Raw genomic sequence first — 18,045 nt, forward strand, 5'->3', positions numbered from 1 at the left:
AATCATTTATAGAGAGTAAATACATCTCAACAACTCAACATATCTCACCACAGTGGCACAGGTTGAATTTGAAGGTAATTTAAAGAAACAATTAGGTTCTGTATAACAAAACAAAGGTGATATTTACCTAATTTGTTGTCTGCTGAGATTTGCTCATAGAAACCCCCATGCACGGGCACAGCATTCCATTTTTAGGGACATCATATTTACATTTCATAGACCCCCCAGTTTTCAAATAAGTCCTTCTGCCATTCATATGTCAAAAGACAAATTAAGTTCTGATTTAGGGTCAGTTGTGGTCAGTGTCAATTGTGTATCATATCTAGAAAGCCTAAGTGGGTAGTTGACATCTCAAGTAGTGCCTCTTCATCTTAAATAATATTTAACAACATATTCTAATTATTGAATAACAATTATACATGCAGTTTAAGGACTCTATATTAATTGTGTTACTGCATGGAACATTCGTACTTTTAAAAACATTGGTAACACTTTACAATAAGGTTACAGTCGTCAACATTAGTTAATGCATTAGGTATCATGAACAAACAATTATCAATATACACTAACTGAGCACTTTAGTAGGAACACTGTGGTCCTAATAAATTGCACAACATGTTCTTCTGCTGTTGTAGCACATCTGCCTCAAGGTTCGATGTGTTGTGCTTTCTGAGATGCTATAGACCTTTTTCACAGACTGTGATGAAGTGTTTCTGCCTTATTTAGCAGTGTAAATTTAGCTAAATGTTTTATATGATAATTTTTTTAAATAATTAGTGTAAGTTTATAACATTATGCTTTGTGTTATATTACCCTGGGATTAGTTAAAAAATAATAATATTATCACAGCTGCGAGGGGGTTTCTATTACAGCTGCTGAGAGATTGACAGTATATTTGGCATTTCTCCCATCTGACAGTCTTAATCCACTGCTTACTTTTGTTTTTGTTTGTTATTCAAATGTAATAGTGGATTAAATTTTTTTGCCCTTGGAGCAAATGGGTAAGTGCAAATAATATTTCCTGTGGTCTCCCATTTACTCCCATTCACCACTGTCGAAGTTTACCCTGCAATCTTTTACTAAAAAGGTCTATTCTGCTCACTACAATTGTACAGAGTGGTTATCTGAGTTACCATAGCCTTTCATATCCAACAAGTCTTGTCATTCTCTGTCCAGACCTGTCCTCTCTCATCAACAAGGCTTTCCGTTCGTAGAACTGCCGCTCACTGGATGTTTTTTGATTTTGGAGGGTTTAAAGTCAGAAATGTGAAGCTTGTAATTTCATAAAAGCACTTAAATTAATTCTTCTGTTAAAACTCATGCATTATTTGTGCTGTAAAGTTGTTTAAATCAGGGTTCACGGCAATACGACGTCATGGCAACAAGGTTGTAAAACGATAGAACTTTACTCAGAAAAGGTCAGTAAGCAATTTGATCACATTACAATCATGTTAAGATGCATATTGTTTATGTCTTGAGGCTATACTTTTGAAACAGTATTTTAACACATACGGACTGGCTCCATTCACTTCCACCATAAGTGCCTCACTGTAACCCAGCTTATTTTAAAGAAAAAGTAAAAAAAAATGTTTTGTGGTAATCAACAAATGCTGTTGATTGAGCTTAACTTGTGTTGAACCAGGAACATTCCTTTAACTTATGTTATTAAATATTGTAAACAAATGGAAACTTATGGCAAAGTGTTACCAAAATAATTTATACATATACAGTACTGTGCAAAAGCACATAAGATGCTTCACTAAAACATTTGTCTTATGATGGTTATTTATATTTTCAGTTTAAGTGTGTCAAAATTAAATATGCATTTTAGACTCCCAAGCATTCCTTTTGCAAATAGAAAAGATTAGAACAGAAGAACAGGGAGCCCTGCAACAAATGGCATGGACCCCACAAAGCCCCCACTGAATATTGAGTCAGTCTGGGATTACAAGAAGAGACTCAAGCAATTGAGACAGCCAAAACAGATAGAAGAACTGTGGCAAATTCTCTAAGAAGCTTGGAACATCCTATCTGCCAACAACCAAGAAAAACGTAGGTGTCCAGGTGTACCTAGGAGAACTGCTGCTGTTTTGAAGGCTTAGGTGGTCACACCAAATATTGATTTAGCTTTTTGTTTTGTTTACTTGACTTTGTATGACGTTAATTGATTCCCCAGGTGCCTAAAACGTTTGTACAGTACAGTATGTGCATTTTAACCTAATAAAATCTTGAGGTTGAAAAAAAAAAAAAGGTCCAAAAAGTAGTGTGTCCCATCTATTAACCAATTCAGGAGCAGAAGAACTGTTAAACCTAAACAGGCAAAAAAAAAAAAAAAAAAAAAGGAGAAGCCTGCTGAATAGACCAGTATTGCTGGTCACCAGCTTATGTTTTGTTTTGGGAGCTGGTCGTCCATCATTGAATGCTGGTGTGCTGGTGTCTCCACCAGGCTTTGAAACTAGCATAACCAGCTTCATCAGAAAGATAACCAGCAAAGGTTTTGCTGCTGAAAAGCATGACTATGCGAGTCCACCAGCTAGACCAGGACCAAACCAGCCTAGACCAGCATATTAATTGCATGCTGGTTAAGCTGGTTTTACAGCAGGTCTCATATCAGTAATATGTTAAACAGCAATATATCTAATTTAACATAAAAAAGGAACTAAAACACTTTTATACCTTCTTGTGTTTGTAAAGTGGCTGGCTGAGGTAGACTGAGAAATATGAGCGCGCTGAGTGCGAGCACCCACTGTCTCATGTTGACTCGCGAGTGAAGGATCGTCTCGAGGTGACACGAGAGCACATACCGCGAGCTGCTTAAAGTCCCGATACAAAGTCCTCCCTTAGTGGAGAACGGACAATGTATAGATAACAATCCAGTCGAAAAGGTTTCAGATGAAGTATCTGCAAACAAAAAATGCCAAACGAAATATATCCATATAATTCCTCTAGTTGTTTCTTTTGGCTCCACTCCTTTGAGAATAATCCCAGTCAAGTTATCCGCGTGCCGGTGCGCGAATCATCATATAATATTTACGAGGCTGAGATTAGATTGGAGAGTAAGAAGGAAAATAAGATGAAAGTATGACGCAGGTTTGTCACCACTCCCTGAGTGTACATTTATGATGTGCAGATTTGGATTGGCCCGAAAGTGCGCTGGCTGTTTACCAATTACTGAACGCTGCGCTTCTCCACCCTCAGAAGGGTGCAACAGTCGGTGACTCACTAAATTATGTTCGCATGCCCCGATAAATAGCTTTCTTTTAGCACATATAGTTATGGTAATTATTGAAGGATTAAGAGGTAATAATAATGCAACAGGTTGTCTAAAACACAGCCAGTCAAACAGAGCCCTGCAGTTTTATTAGAGGGACGTCCGTCGTTTGCAGGGGGTCTTGCATGGCTTCCTTGTTCACAGTGAAGAGAATGATTGTACTCTTGCTATTCAACTACTTAATTCCCCCATTTATGCATATTGACCGAGCTATCACAATAGACGCATTGTCAAGGGGTTTGGTGACTTCTGAACCCGCAGCAGAACATGTCTGATCTCAACAGTCTGTCCACTGTACAGTTGCAAACATTCACATTTAAGAGGAGGCAAAGACATTGACGAAAACAGCAGTTCTGTAATGCTGAGCTCCGATGGCACGCTCGGTCTCTCTAATCTGACAGAGGAATTCAGATGATCTTTGTAGTAATGGGAACGTCTGTTTTTGTCCTGGCTAATATGTTTCTAACTGAAACTGTAGCTGGATATTTGCTTCTTGTAGTTGCTGCATGCATTGATGGCTATTACCATTGTTTAAAGACTGGGATCAAAAATATAAACCCCAGTTTCTTTGTAATACTATGATTAAAAGAAAAGCCTCCCTTGTTAACAGTGCCAAAAGTGTTCAACTTAAGTGGGTTGACTATTGTGGGACCTCTAGTGGTATCACGGAACATTACAGGTAGTGTTATTGCAGACATTTCTTAAGCGTGATGAAGGTCTCTTTTATATGTTCTGGTTGATTGTCTTCCACACATCAAATAACATAAATGAACAAAAAAATAAATGATTTCAAAATAATTTTATATAGGGATGCAAACTCATGAGGTGAAAAAGTTGATGAAGTCACAGAATGTGTACTAGATAGGCACTATATTTTTTTGTTTCAGATTTTATTTTTTTTGTATTTAAAGCTTTTTTTATTGCTTTAAAGTTAAAGTAACCCTTTAAAATGATTAGTTCCCAACGGCGGGTCCAAAAGGGGGCGCTATGTCGTGAAAAAGTATCCGAATACATAAATCAGGCATATGTGGTAGATTTTCAAAGCTAATTTCTGCATTTATGTTACATAAAATAACAAAACAAGGCTTGAAAACATCCGAGTAGCAAATCAGCGCCACCTAGAGTTCATGTGGTAGAAATATTCATATACAAATGTCTTTAAAATAGCATGGAAATAGACAACTCGTATATCAGATGAAAACTTTCATTCTCAGAAATGCGACTGTACAATATAATTTGTTGCCCTAATTCCACGGTTCAAAATAATTTGAAAAGAATCACAAAGTGAAATATGATTTGAGTTAACAAAAAATACAAACGTCTCGTTTATGCACAATCACTGCTGCTGTAAACACCAAATAGCAGTTTTCAAATAAATTTGTCATTTTTTACTTGTCTGTGAGATTGCTTGTGTGTATAATCCAATGTTAGCCTATATCTTAGACATCCAAATATGCAGTCCAGCACGAAAAGCATGCTAAACAAATCATAGGAAATGTTATCAACAGTTGATGATAAAATGTTATATACATCACCACAAAGGGGAAGACCTCAGCTTTCTAATGACAACTAGATTGAGCTACTAGTCCACTAGAGGCTGATATATTCTATGAAACAACAGAAGTGGTGCATGAACAATTCGACTGAGTGTCTATGGACGAGCATGGATCTGTGGCTCTATGGATCTGTGAGGGTAAAATGCATTAGAGCGCCACATAAGAAAAAAAAAAAAGAAAAGAAAAATGTGACATTGATGTTTAATGTTTATTTTTGATTAGTTACAAAACATAAATAGAATCAACAGTTGAATTAGTTAAATTTTACAGTGGCTAAATCACCAGCAATAAGTTTACTCCTCTAGATATTTTTTTTATTTAAATAAACTTTCAGTATTGGTGCTTAGTCAAGTAATTCTGGGGTCCCCCTGGTTTTACCATGCAACTTCACCCAATCGACCCCCATACTGCAGCAATGATTTCTTTGGCTTATAACTTTCCCAATCACTTGTATCGAATGAAAGATCTAAACTTTGAAAATCTTCTTGTAATCTCAGGCCAAAAGTTTAGGGTAAAGTTGGAGGCCAGAGGAACTCAAGAAACATATTATGGTGGCCATGTTGACTTCTTTTTATTATGACCTGTCTTATCAAATAACCACAACTTTCTCAACACTGATCAGTACACAATTTTACATTTTTACAACCCTTGTAAAATACAAAAATAATGCTTTCTTTTAGATTACATTTTGGTAACACTTCCAGCAGAGGGTTATCTATACATTTTCCATTTGTACAGATCAAATGGGTAATGTTTTAGTTTAGCTTTTTTTTTTTTTTTTTTAGACACAACAGCCTTTTACTCACCACTAATGTACCATTGGTTACTGTGAGGATGTAGGTTTTGCATTTAAAAAAGGACACAAAATACTGGAAACGGAATGATCACAACCCTCTGTACACAGTGGCCATGTTGACTTCTTTTTTTAAACATCCACAAAATCAAGCATCATCATAATTAAAAACCTTCACAAAACAAATCTGTTTGCCCCCTAACTCCTTCCTTGTTCCCCATACAAACACAATGCATTCCTTCCTGTCTATCTGCCACACTACATTGTTAAACAATTCAGAGCACTCTTTATCCAACCATATAGCAGGTTACCCGATTCACACCTAACTTCATAACTTTCTTATTAACTTAAGAAACATTAAAGAGCACGCACAGTAATTCTTTTTGAATATAGACATTACTTGTTTATGGATGATACCAAGGCAGAGAGTCTAGTTAGATGTTTAAAGCAGGCCAAAGTTGTCTGAAGTGCCTTGCTGTCCAGCAACTGCTTTGTATTTAAACTCGTCCCTTTTGGGATTCTTTTGAAATAAGAGGTTTAACTCTCATGTACACGAGTAAAACATATCTCCATGACAGTTAGTTGCTTATTTTTAAAGGCAGGGCATTGATATCTTGGTACAGCAGAATCACATACAAATCTTCAGAAAAAATACACTTCTCTCTGAAAGGTAACCTACTTCTGGATGTTCTCCCAATAAATGGCAGTTATATACAATGGCAGACAAAAGTTTGGAATAATGTACAGATTTTGCTGTTTCAGAAGGAAATTGGTAATTTAATTCACCAAAGTGGCATTCAGCTGATCACAAAGTATAGTCGGGACATTACTGATGTAAAAAACAAAGAATTGCAAAGAAAAAGCCACTTTTAAACAGAAAAACAAAAAGAAAATGTTAGAGTGGACAACGAAACAACAGACATTGGACAACAGATCATTGGAAAATGAAGTGTTATGGATCTTAACTCCACTGAGCTTTTGTGGGATCAGCTAGACTGTAAGGTGCGTGAGAAGTGCCCGACAGGACAGTCACATCTATGGCGAGTGCTACAGGAAGCGTGGGGTGAAATGTCATCTGAGGATCTGGACAAACTGACAGCTAGAATGCCAAGGATCTGCAAAGCTCTCATTGCTGCATGTGGGGGATTATTTTAATGAGAACTCCTTGAAGTTTTCAAATTGTAATAGTAAGTTTGCATGTTATTTACGTCCTGACTATACATTGTGATCAGGTGGATGCCACTTTGGTTAATAAAAGTACCAATTTCTTTTCATAAGAGCAAAATCTGTACATTATTCCAAACTTTTGGCCACCAGTATATTCCATAGTATCTGGTGAAATCTTGGATTTGATGAGGAATACACCTTTTTACCAATGCTTTGCTGATGCATTGTTCACAAAAAGCAAACTCACAGTTCACATATCACAGTTTGGTGTCCACAAAAGCACATTAATTCAGGGCTGTGCAAAATTCACAAGAACAAGAGCAAGCTGCGTTCACTTCACATAAGCTTTCAAAACAGCCATCTAGTCTTGCACTCTTCACTATGGGATTTATGTTAATATTGTAAACCTTAAAAAATATGAACGTCTGCTAAAACAGAGAGAGAAATACTGCAATCATATCAGCTAATCTCATTTGAAATCAAATGAAGAACTGAAGAGTTTTTTTCTCATAATCAATTGCAGAATGAAGAAAATTAGTCCATGACTATTTGTTATTCTATAAAATCTCTGCTAGTCTAAAATGTTACCGTTATTTATCATTGTAAAATATAATACATGAGGAGCATGCCTTATCCGTGCACAACACTGTACAACAGTGTTTTGATTGTTTTCGTAGCTATGATGATGGTTGCAAGGTTACTGTTACCATGCTCTGCACTGGAACATGCTGTTGTTGTGACTGCTTATAATCTCACTGCCTTTTGAATCCATTGTGCTCGTTGTCTTTAAGATGGCACCATTAATGTCTGGTTGTTGTTTCTGTATATATATATATCCATCCATCCATCCATCGTCAACCGCTTATCCTGTTATATATATATATATATATATATATATATATATATATATATATATATATATATATATAATATTTATTTTAAGCTATACAGATTCACATCACAACAACACTGAAAAGATGAATTCATATATCAGTTTCTAATTGCACTTTTGAATTCAAATAGTCCTTTCATTTGAAGCATTGATAAATAAAAACAAAGATGATCATACTTGTCAAAAGGTTCTTCTTGCAACATGTCTCTATATAGGGAGAATTTAGGTCCAACTTAGTTGGATATAAAACTTGACAGTGCGGAAACACACAGAGGATATGTATGGAAAAATGCAACACAAACACACACACACAAAAACACACACAACGTAATTTTTACACCCCCAACTCATGCACACCAACACACAATCACTTGCTACTATTTTCCTTCCTGTACAAGATATACATTAGAGCTGTTTTCCATCTAACACGCTGTTGGTCTGTTTAGTCTTGGTCATGCTCTCTTAAATTCTATCTCTCCTTCTTGCTCAATCAAAACAATCAATTGCCCCATCTCACTGCTGTTCTAAGGGAAGGGTGGAGGTTGAGGGCTTGGCGTGAAGCTTGGCACTGGAAGGCAGAGTGGAGTTTGAGCAGGAGGAAGAGGAGCATGATGAGGACGAGCATGAGCAGAAGGTTGCAGCGGTGACAGTGTCTTGATTGGTAACGGTAGAGGCAGAGGCAGCTGTGATGCTTTTAACAGGGGGCAGTGGAGGCCCTTCTGTGGTCATCACAGAGGGGGAGGCAGTGAGGGAAGGCAGCTGCGGAGGCGTGCCGGAGGCTGGCGGCTGCAGCTGGGTTTGTGACTGGGGCACAGCTCCTGACAGAAGCTGGACCTGCTGCAGGTGCAGGGGAGACTGGCTGTACTGCAAGGACTGATGGTGGAGGGCAGGCTGCACGTGTGCATTCTGCTGGGGAGGAGGAGCGATAGGGAACTGCTTTGGAGGTGGCTGTGTTTGTCCACCGATGGTGCTATAGGGGGCAGAAGCTATTGTAGACAAGGTGACTGATTTTTGAGCACTCTGAGGGTTCAAAGGAGCCGCTGAAAACCATCCAGATGAAGCAGTGGTCTGCAAGAGTATTAAAAATATCATAGTAAAGTATTAAACCCATAAAGGCTAGTCTACATCTAAATGTTTTATATCTTAAAGGTGATGTGTGTGATTTTTCTGGTGTTAACCAGCTTACTATGCAAAGTAAACTACAAGTAAGCCGTTTTTAAGCTGATTCACATTTGGTGCAGAAATTAGACACCACCTTTAAAGTCTGCATTTGTTATATGAAAGTTGTACCTCAGTAGTCTGGCCCCACCCGCCCAACTCTTGCACTTGTTGGATCTGTTTGATTTGATTTAGTGAAGGCTTGGTTTGAACAGGGAAAACAGTTTCTTTTGACCACTCGTCAACAAGTTTGTGCAGCTCATCAGTGAATGTGCTCTTTCTGTTGGCAGAACTCTGGGATGAGGGACTCTGGTCTGAAAAGAACAAAATGGAACCATTAAATAAAGATTCCATTCCACAGATCAATTTTTATGCATTGATTGAAGCTCTGGAAGAGGGATATTGCCTACCTCTATAAGCAGTCACTGAAGCTGTCTTCTCTGGCTTGCAGTACGAATGGAGTCTGCTTTGCTCCCCGCCAGAATAACTGCTGGACTGCTGAAGACTCCCTGTTTAGTGTTTAAACAAGGGGAAAATAGTCAGGGTAGATTATAGTCAAAATGAAATCATTATGTGCCAATTAACCTGCATTAATTAAGGGACTAATTCACCCAAAAACGAAAATCCTGTCACTATTTACTCATCCTCATTTTGTTCAAAACCTATATGATTTTTTTCTATCACATGGAACACAGAAGGAGATTTTGAGGAATGTCCACAATGCTGTTTTCCATACAATGAAAGTAAAATGCAAAAAGGATTTAAAAAGCTCCATAGTCTGTATTGTGATGTATTTGAATGTGCATAAATGGAATGTGTATAAATGGAATTTGCGTTCTATGACAGAAGGCAAGAATTTCACTGGATTCCAACAAAAATTTCAGTTTGTTCCTCACACAAGCTACTGTATGGCTCTAAAGACTTGGAATATAGCACAAAAGTCATATGGACTCTTGTTACGTGCTGCAGCGTATTTCTATTGTTTTCTTTTCTCCCATTCATCTTCACTGTCATTATTCTTAGGTTCAGTGATTGGTTATTCATCCTATCAATCATCATTAGTTTACGTGACAACTTCCCCCTCAAGGAACCAATCCGGACTCTCCTTCTCTCTATAAAACCTGGAAGTGACAACACTGCAGGAGGCTTGTTTATCTCTCTTTTGTCTTTGGACTTGTAGTAGCTACTGTGATGTGTTAGTGAGACAATCATTTTTGTTACTTGGTGTATCTGTTGTGACATTGCTTCACTTTGATCAATTATACAAAAACTAACTTTTTGGACCTTGAGTGTGGGGATAGGGTAGTATGTCACGTCATCTACACTACGCTACGTAGAATTTGAATTGTCTAAACACACCAGGTAAGGAGCGGGTGCTGTCCTCTGTATTTTTGATGTTTGTTTAGTTAGAGTAGTTTAAGTATTGTTTTCATATTCTTATTTTCTGTGTTAGCTTGAGATTTATAGATATAAGATATTAGTTTTGTTTTGCTGATTTCTTTGCTTTAGCACCGCTCATTGTCCTTTACTCCTTTGTCTGGTTTGTTATTTGTTTTGTCCTACCATTTGTACATATTTTGTAAATAGATATTTGTTGTTTCACTATTTGCTCTGTAAATAAGATTGGGTGTATTGCTATGATTCATTACAAATAACTATATTTAGCAGTAACCCATATCTGTCTCTGCCTGATTCATTCCACCACACAAGTTTTCGGTAACTGAACCCGTTTTCTTTTCATTTAATTAAAAAGTTAATCTTTTCACTATATGTTACATACTCTTAAATCCTCTAGACAACTAAAAGGGGGACGTAACAACTAATTTTTAAAAATCATTTTCAGAGCTTGAAAGTCTAAATAATAAGAGAAGAGAAGACTGGATATTCTTAAAATGTTCTAATTTTATGTTACAGGAATATTCCAGGTTCAATACCAGTTAAACTCAAATCGGCAGCATTTGTGGCATAATATTGATTACTACAAAAATGTATTTGGACTTCTCCCTATTTTAAAGTAGAGCACTTACAATGGAAGCGAATGGGGCCAAACTGTAGACATTAAAATACTCACTGTTTCAAAAGTATAACCACAGCACATAAACAATATGCATGTTAACATGCTTTTAGTATGATAAAATAACTTACTAGCTAAGTTATAGCCAATTTTACAACTTTGAGGCAATGACGATGTAATGTAAACAAACAAAAAAACTGTCAACAAACAAAATGACTGTAAAAATTGTAAAAGAAAAACTTTACAGCTCAAATAATACATGAGTTTTTACAAAATAAAGTTATTTTATAAAATTATAAGCTTCACATTTCTGCCTTAAAACCCTCCAAAAATTGGCCCCATTCACTTCAACTGTAAGTGTCGTGTATTGAACCCTGAATATTGCTTTAAATGGAAGAACATACAGGTTGCAAACAACACAAAAGTGAGTAAAATGACGATAGAATTGTCATATTTCCCTTGAAGTTGAACTCCTCAATATGACAGAGAACAGTACCTTCATGCGTGACTCCGTTGTTATCCATGTGAGAGTGGGGTCGAGGCCGGAGTTTGGCTTTGCTGGGTCGGGGTCTGCGTGGGGAGAAGGCGAAGGGAGAGGACGGCAAAGGGGGGGTCCTAGGCAGGGTCGGTGGAAGAGGCTGTCTGTGATCTTTAAGAGTGCGAAGCTGCCTGTACAAATTCTGCAGCTCTTTGTTCTGCTCTGCCTGAAGGGATACCACCTCTTTAATGTGTCTACAAAAGAAAAAACAAAAACAAGGAAGGTTGGAGAGAAAAAAAAGGATTAGAAGAAAGCAGGACCATTTAAAAATGAAAAACACATAGACAACATATCTTTTTAAAAGCAGCATTGTAGACAATTTGCCCCAAAACTGCAAAAAATAATTTTTCAACTCAGTATTTTTGTCTTGTTTTCTATTAGAAATATTTAACCCTAGAATGCAAAAAGGGGGTCAAATTGACCCAAAGGGGTCTGATGTTTGGAAGATTTGATCAATAAAAATATTGATTTCCTTGATCTTCCATGAAAGCCTCAAAAATCCTGTTTGTGACCCTCACCAATGTCATTTTCATATTTCTTTGTCATAGTTTCAGAAAAAAATAAGATTTTTCAAATTTATGACAGATATATTTTGAAGCACAGAAATTCACAAATTTTAAATTATATTTTAAATCATCAACCTAGCAAACTACTGGAGCTAATACTTAGGTAGCTAGCACATTTTAGCAAGTTGGTAAGTTTTACCTGGAAATACTGTTTAAACTTTAAAAAATTACATATGACAGATTTTGAAGCAGAGACATTCAAATATTCTAAATCAGATAGCAAGCAAACTATTATCAAGTTAATTATTAGCAAAATATGCTCGAATATATAGCAGAGGCAGCTTTGGAAATATTCAATGAGACACCCATAATGGCTTTGGTGTTAAAATCAGAGTACTCCGATGCTGATGATCCAGACTACAGACCAGGTATTCTGTAGTAGTTTGTTTTTTTAATGAGAATCAAATAAGGTTTAGAACATTCCAGTGGAGAAAGCTGTCTGCACTATTAGATGTTTTGAATGTGTTTGTGATAAAGGCTCAGAAAGAATCAGTTCAGTAAAAATGTCAATTATTTTAAAGAATATTGAATTTTATCTTTTAACTTGAAAACATGAAAATTGAACAAATACAAATTTATAAACAATTGAAACCATTGTGATGGACTTAATTCTTAAATCCTTGAAGATAAAGATATAAACAGGATATCTTTCCTTGCTAGAAATCCATTGAAACCAATTAGGGTCATTTTGACCCTCTTTATGCATTCGTGTAGGTTTATTGGGTCATGCATTCTAGTTAAACATCCTTAAAACAAGATACAATTACTTGAGAATCTACACAAGGTATTTAGTCTTGTTACCTGAGAAATCTAACTAAATTCAGTGAAGTTAATGTTTTAAACAAGAAACAAATGTTTGGCAATGGGATATGAAAAAATGCTCCTTCTCCTACTTCTCTCTCAGCTTATGGAGCTCTCTCCTCAAATCTTCATCCTCGACCTCACTCTCATCATCGCTACTGCCGAGGGGCGAGTGCATGTGAATCCTGTGTGGGTGGCTGGATGGGGTAGTTCTCCTCTCCTCTTTCTCGCCATCCTTCCCTTTCGATTTCCTCCTCTCTCGCTCCAAGTCAGGTGAAACTGGGGAGCTGTCCGTCAGATGTTCCTCTCTCTGTTTGGCCTGGGTGACTGAAAAACGGCCAACTTTTTTGTGTGTGATTCCTTGGCTTGGTACAGCTTCTTGTGCTTGAGGGGGATGGGACACTGGAATCACCTAATATCAAAGGGGATGGGAATAAGTTGGTACTTCATGTGTGAACTCCAATTATAAAGTACTTTAATTTAATGTACTCTATTTGCACATTATTACTGGGAGATATATAAAATATTCATTTTGCTGGCAAAATAAAATAAAGCAACATTGTGAATACATTGTGTTGACTTTAATGCGCTTTTAAGCTACTAAGTTTCCATGTCATTAGACTAATTTCATGATTACTCGTTATCACTTTACTCTGAGAGTGTTATGTATTGTATATGTATTGAACAAGCAAAATCTATGATTTAACAAAAATGGCATTAAGAGTTGGACAGTTAGATTCATTTCCATGAATCAGTTCAAACTGTTTCCATGAATAGATTAATAATGGACTATTTATTTAGTTTATCTCTTGAAAATGTTCATGGAAATCTCCATGTGGCATTTCTCTTCTCATATATGTAAAATTGTATTATTAAAAAATAGTTTATTTATTATTATTATTTAAAGTAATTATTGTCTAAACGGTGCATATAAAAAGAAAATGATTAAATATAATTCTTCCTTGTGTTAATTTGGTGAAAACTTTGGAAAACACACCTTAATTTTTTTAAACTAGATTTTTACCATTTTTTAATTCTTACATTAAACATTTCGAATGTCTGTTTGGTCGATAAAATGGTTCCTTTTCAGCACTTTCAGAGCAAATTCATAAATATAGAAAATCCTTTTTTTATCCTCCACCGGGCACTATTGCAAACCAAACTTTTATTTATAAATCAGGAAAGAGAAGATAAATCGATGATAAATAAATCCGTATTATCAGTATTTCTAACACTGGTGTAGTGTATTGTCTCATAATGTTTGCTGTTCTTCCTGTCTGACAAGCTTCTTTCTGGAAAGGCTGATCAACTGTAGAACATTTTGTAAAACAGAATAATGGCAGCACCTGGAAACGTCCTCTGCGTGAGTAGGGCTGGATATTTGTAGTCTCTGTCTCATCCTTTATCCCCTGACTGCTGGAGTTGCCATCTTATTAGAATAAAAAAAGAGAAACACAAAAGACGAGGGAACACAACGACAATCATAAAATGAAACAAGAACAAACAATTAAAGGGACAAACAATATAATTGGTATAAACACCAAAACACGGGACACAAAGACACACATAAGCACACAGACACACAAAAGACACAACAGACACAGATGTATGGCATTAATAACCACAGCACACCCTTTTTAGCATGATATCTTTGACTAACAAGCATTCATGCATGTTCACAGGGGACAGTGAGATTACAGAGTCAGCATGGCAAATTACAGCATCACTGGCAGTCAGTGGACATGAATACTGATATGATTATTATCTAAAATGTCATGCTGAGTGAATGCAGAGTGCAATGGGGAATGGGTGTGGGGAGGGAAGGCAGGGAGCAGCTTTATCAGAAAATAAAACCAGTTCATTGAAGAACAATTGATGCAGTACAAATTGTAAAACATTTGAGAGTAATAATAAATATAAGTAGTAGTTTGCCCCATCCATCCACACTCACACGATTGCATTCATCAGTCTGACTCTAATATCACTGCCTGGAGAGTGGAGACATCTCCAGTTGACTGACAGTGATACCATTCAGCATGTGTGATGCCTCTTAAAATTCTAGATCTACTGTATGTCTAGTGTTTGTATACAGATGCAATGTATCATTCCAGTGACTATTTCTAGCTGATGATGAGGCCCTAAGATGATTTATGATACACAAACATATAGAGTATACACACATATGCATGTTCATCTAAATACCTAAAATAACAATTTAACTATTACTTTGGCCTGATGTTATTTGACATTTAATTGATGCTATGCTGGGAATTGCACACCACCATCCTACCCATATTTCTTTATGTATACTGTGCACAGTATGTAATGAAAACAGTATTCATGGAATAGCTGTATGATCCAGTACATTTGCCAAAATGTGCAGTATACAACCAGAGCACACTATGTGGAATTCTGTATGCCAAAATGCAATGCACTTAATTTTCAATGTGACAAATGAACATGGTAATGGATGTAACGGGATGCCACTCACTAAAATTAAAATGCACTGTAATTATGTCATGTGACAACAATGTTTGAAACGTTTAGCATTGCATATTGTGTACTTAACTTACTATTATTAATATGGTAGAATTTAATTCCAAACATAGCCTTAGACATGCAGAAATTATATAAAAATTAAACCTTTCAAAAGTCTACCCAGGTAGGAAAGAACAGGATATTATCTAAAACTCTGAGAAAAACTTTGCTGACAGTTTGTTTGCTTTGCTATAACTTACTTGCAAAGATTTCAGAAAGTTAATTTATGTATGCAGACAGTATCAATGGTGCATAAAATCTAAATTAAAAAGTGTAATTTGGACCATATTCATTTCTCTGTTTAAAAAACAAGTTTGCAAATATTATTTTATAATTATAATGGACAAAAACGTAAAGTGGGTATGATGGAAAATGTGTGTGAATGCATCTAGTTTCATGCCTCTATAATTTCTACACAAATCAAAAACAAACTAACGCAAACTTCAGTGTGCTTGGCCCATGTAGTTTGTAAATACGCATTCTATTCTCTGATTGCAGGAGGTTTGGTTGTGAGGCTGGGTGAGGAAGGTGAGGGGCCGGGGCACTGCATTACTGCACTGTATACGGTAGGACTGGAGACTCAGATCCAGGTGTGGCACACCAAGGTCTTCACTCTTCCTAGATTCTCTCCCTTTTCTACATTCCTCTGTTCTTACCCCTGGGTAACCCATGCAGACAAAATGAAAAATAGGCTACAAAATAAAAGTTAATGTCCAGCAGAGCAATTCAGTACAAAACAAATTCAAGCAAGCAAAATGTATTGCTAGGTGATGCAACAATATCAGTACAGACTAAGCACAGCAACAACCACATCACCACAGGAGAACTATTAGGATTAATAACTAATTATTAATTCTTACAGTATTTTTAGACATTAAGAAATACCTATCTATCAAGGTAAGAGTTAGCTATGTTAAGTTGGCTATATTATTTTAAATCTAAACATTTGTTTTAGGACAGTGCCCAACCACACCCCTCACTCGCTCTTTCTCTCTCGCGCGCTCCCTACGAACACTACCTTGCTGGACTTTGGGCTTCTTGAACAAGCTGGCGGAGTGGCGCAGTTTGCATGCCCAGCTTTTGAATTTGCGAGTCCAGGATTTCTTGCTAACAGGATTTCTGATACTAGGACATGTCAGGTTTAGGCCAAAATATCCACCTCCTTCATTGTGCTGCTGCTGTCCAGGCCATGGAGGGATGGGCTGCTGAGAAGAGGAAGGCAACTGAACATCTCCAGAGGTGAAGGTTTCAGAAACGGAGGGGGCAGCCTGGAAACCATATGTGAACAAGAGGAGAGGAACAAACATAAGAAAAACACTGAAAAAACAGCAGACAGTAGATAGGAATAAAGCTAATAACGTAAGTGTCATTACAGAGTTTAAAATTTAAATACAGTAAATGTAGTTACTACACAGATAGTACCAGTCCTGGATGCTGATTGGTCAGTATAGTGTTCCTGCTGTTATAAAATTCCCAATATTGTAACAGCTATAAAGCAAAACACTTGTTTATCATATCACTGAGCAGCACCCATAGCAGATTGTTATTTTTGTAATATAGTAACATACTGTTATGTCAGGGATTTAATTTTCTATAGAAACTTAAAGGGATAGTTCACCCAAAAAATTTTAATTGTCATTTACTTACCCTCATGTTGTTCCAAACCTGTATAACCTTCTTTTTTTTAACACAAGCAGATGTTAGGCAGAATGACAGCATTCATTTTAAGGTGAACTGTCACTTTAAATAATTAACTTGATAAAATAATGTTTTAATTAAAATTTCCATCATCTTTTTTAAGAGCTGTCAAAGTTAACGCATTAATGCATGCGATTAATTAAAAAAGATTAATGAATCAATCATTTTTTAAATTTATTTTATTTTCTCACCTTATCTCCCGAATTTGGAATGCCCAATTCCTAGTGCGCTCTAAGACCTCGTGGTGGTCTTAGAGCGGTGACTCACCTCAATGCGGATTGCGAAGGACACATCTCAGTTGCCTCCGCATCTGAGACCGTCAATCTGTGCTCACCACATGCACCACAGAGAGGGAGAACCACACATTATAGCGACCATGAGGAGGTTACCCCATGTGACTCTACCCTCCCTAGCAACCGGGCCAATTTGGTAGCTTAGGAGACCTGGCTGGAGTCACACAGATTCGCTACCCAAGCCCTATTAGAAAATTTTTCATAATCACGATTAACGCATTTACTGTTAAGGAAAAAAAGTGTTATGACTCTGTCCGCCCAGTCATTACACTGATGCACAAACCACAAACACACACAACAGCTGTGTCAGTGGTCAAATGATCGGAAAAAAGGACCTCTTAACGCTATTTGTTGTACAAAAAATCCATATGGGACTTGTGACAGAAATGGAGTACTTTGCAGTTTCTATAATGCACAATTTAATTACTACAGAGGCACATCTAGTCTTAACTATCACGAAAATATAAATTGATACGTTGTTTGGAAGTGCTTTTTATGTGGAGTTCAAAGCGGCGCTTGACACCTGCACTGATCCCCTGGCGCAAATCGTTAATGCAGCTTCATGATTGCTGTAGCAAAGCGGATAGTCACAGTCTGCAGGCTGATTAATATTGTGGAGGATGAGAGTTTAAGAGATTTAATGCACATTGCAATGAATATGTAACCTATGGGTTGACTAGTTCTTTCAATTAATCAAACTCCCGCTTAGAATTAGCAACATTTTTAATGTAATTGAACTGGTATTATTTTAGAGCATTTC

At 36.7% G+C, this 18,045-nt stretch overlaps 2 protein-coding genes across 2 annotated transcripts in view; both read right to left on the reverse strand.

Moving 5' to 3' along the window:
* LOC127618742 (receptor tyrosine-protein kinase erbB-3-like) overlaps positions 1-3,295 on the reverse strand; it is a 33,236-nt gene extending 29,941 nt beyond the window's left edge. The window contains exon 1 of the mRNA XM_052091363.1: positions 2,677-3,295. Within this exon, the coding sequence (XP_051947323.1) occupies positions 2,677-2,755 (79 nt within the window). The 5' untranslated portion in view covers positions 2,756-3,295. The remainder of the gene's footprint in view (positions 1-2,676) is intronic.
* Positions 3,296-7,788: 4,493 nt separating this feature from the next.
* Positions 7,789-18,045, reverse strand: part of LOC127619050 (serine/threonine-protein kinase WNK3-like) — a 49,671-nt gene continuing 39,414 nt past the window's right edge. Inside the window, exons 16-22 of the mRNA XM_052091771.1 lie at positions 16,313-16,562; positions 14,103-14,185; positions 12,849-13,168; positions 11,348-11,583; positions 9,248-9,346; positions 8,970-9,151; positions 7,789-8,747 (exon numbers count right to left, since the gene is read on the reverse strand). Of these exons, the coding sequence (XP_051947731.1) occupies positions 8,193-8,747; positions 8,970-9,151; positions 9,248-9,346; positions 11,348-11,583; positions 12,849-13,168; positions 14,103-14,185; positions 16,313-16,562 (1,725 nt within the window). The 3' untranslated portion in view covers positions 7,789-8,192. The remainder of the gene's footprint in view (positions 8,748-8,969; positions 9,152-9,247; positions 9,347-11,347; positions 11,584-12,848; positions 13,169-14,102; positions 14,186-16,312; positions 16,563-18,045) is intronic.

This window comes from Xyrauchen texanus, chromosome 25, assembly GCF_025860055.1.
Source record: "Xyrauchen texanus isolate HMW12.3.18 chromosome 25, RBS_HiC_50CHRs, whole genome shotgun sequence".
Taxonomy (NCBI): Eukaryota; Metazoa; Chordata; class Actinopteri; order Cypriniformes; family Catostomidae; genus Xyrauchen; species Xyrauchen texanus.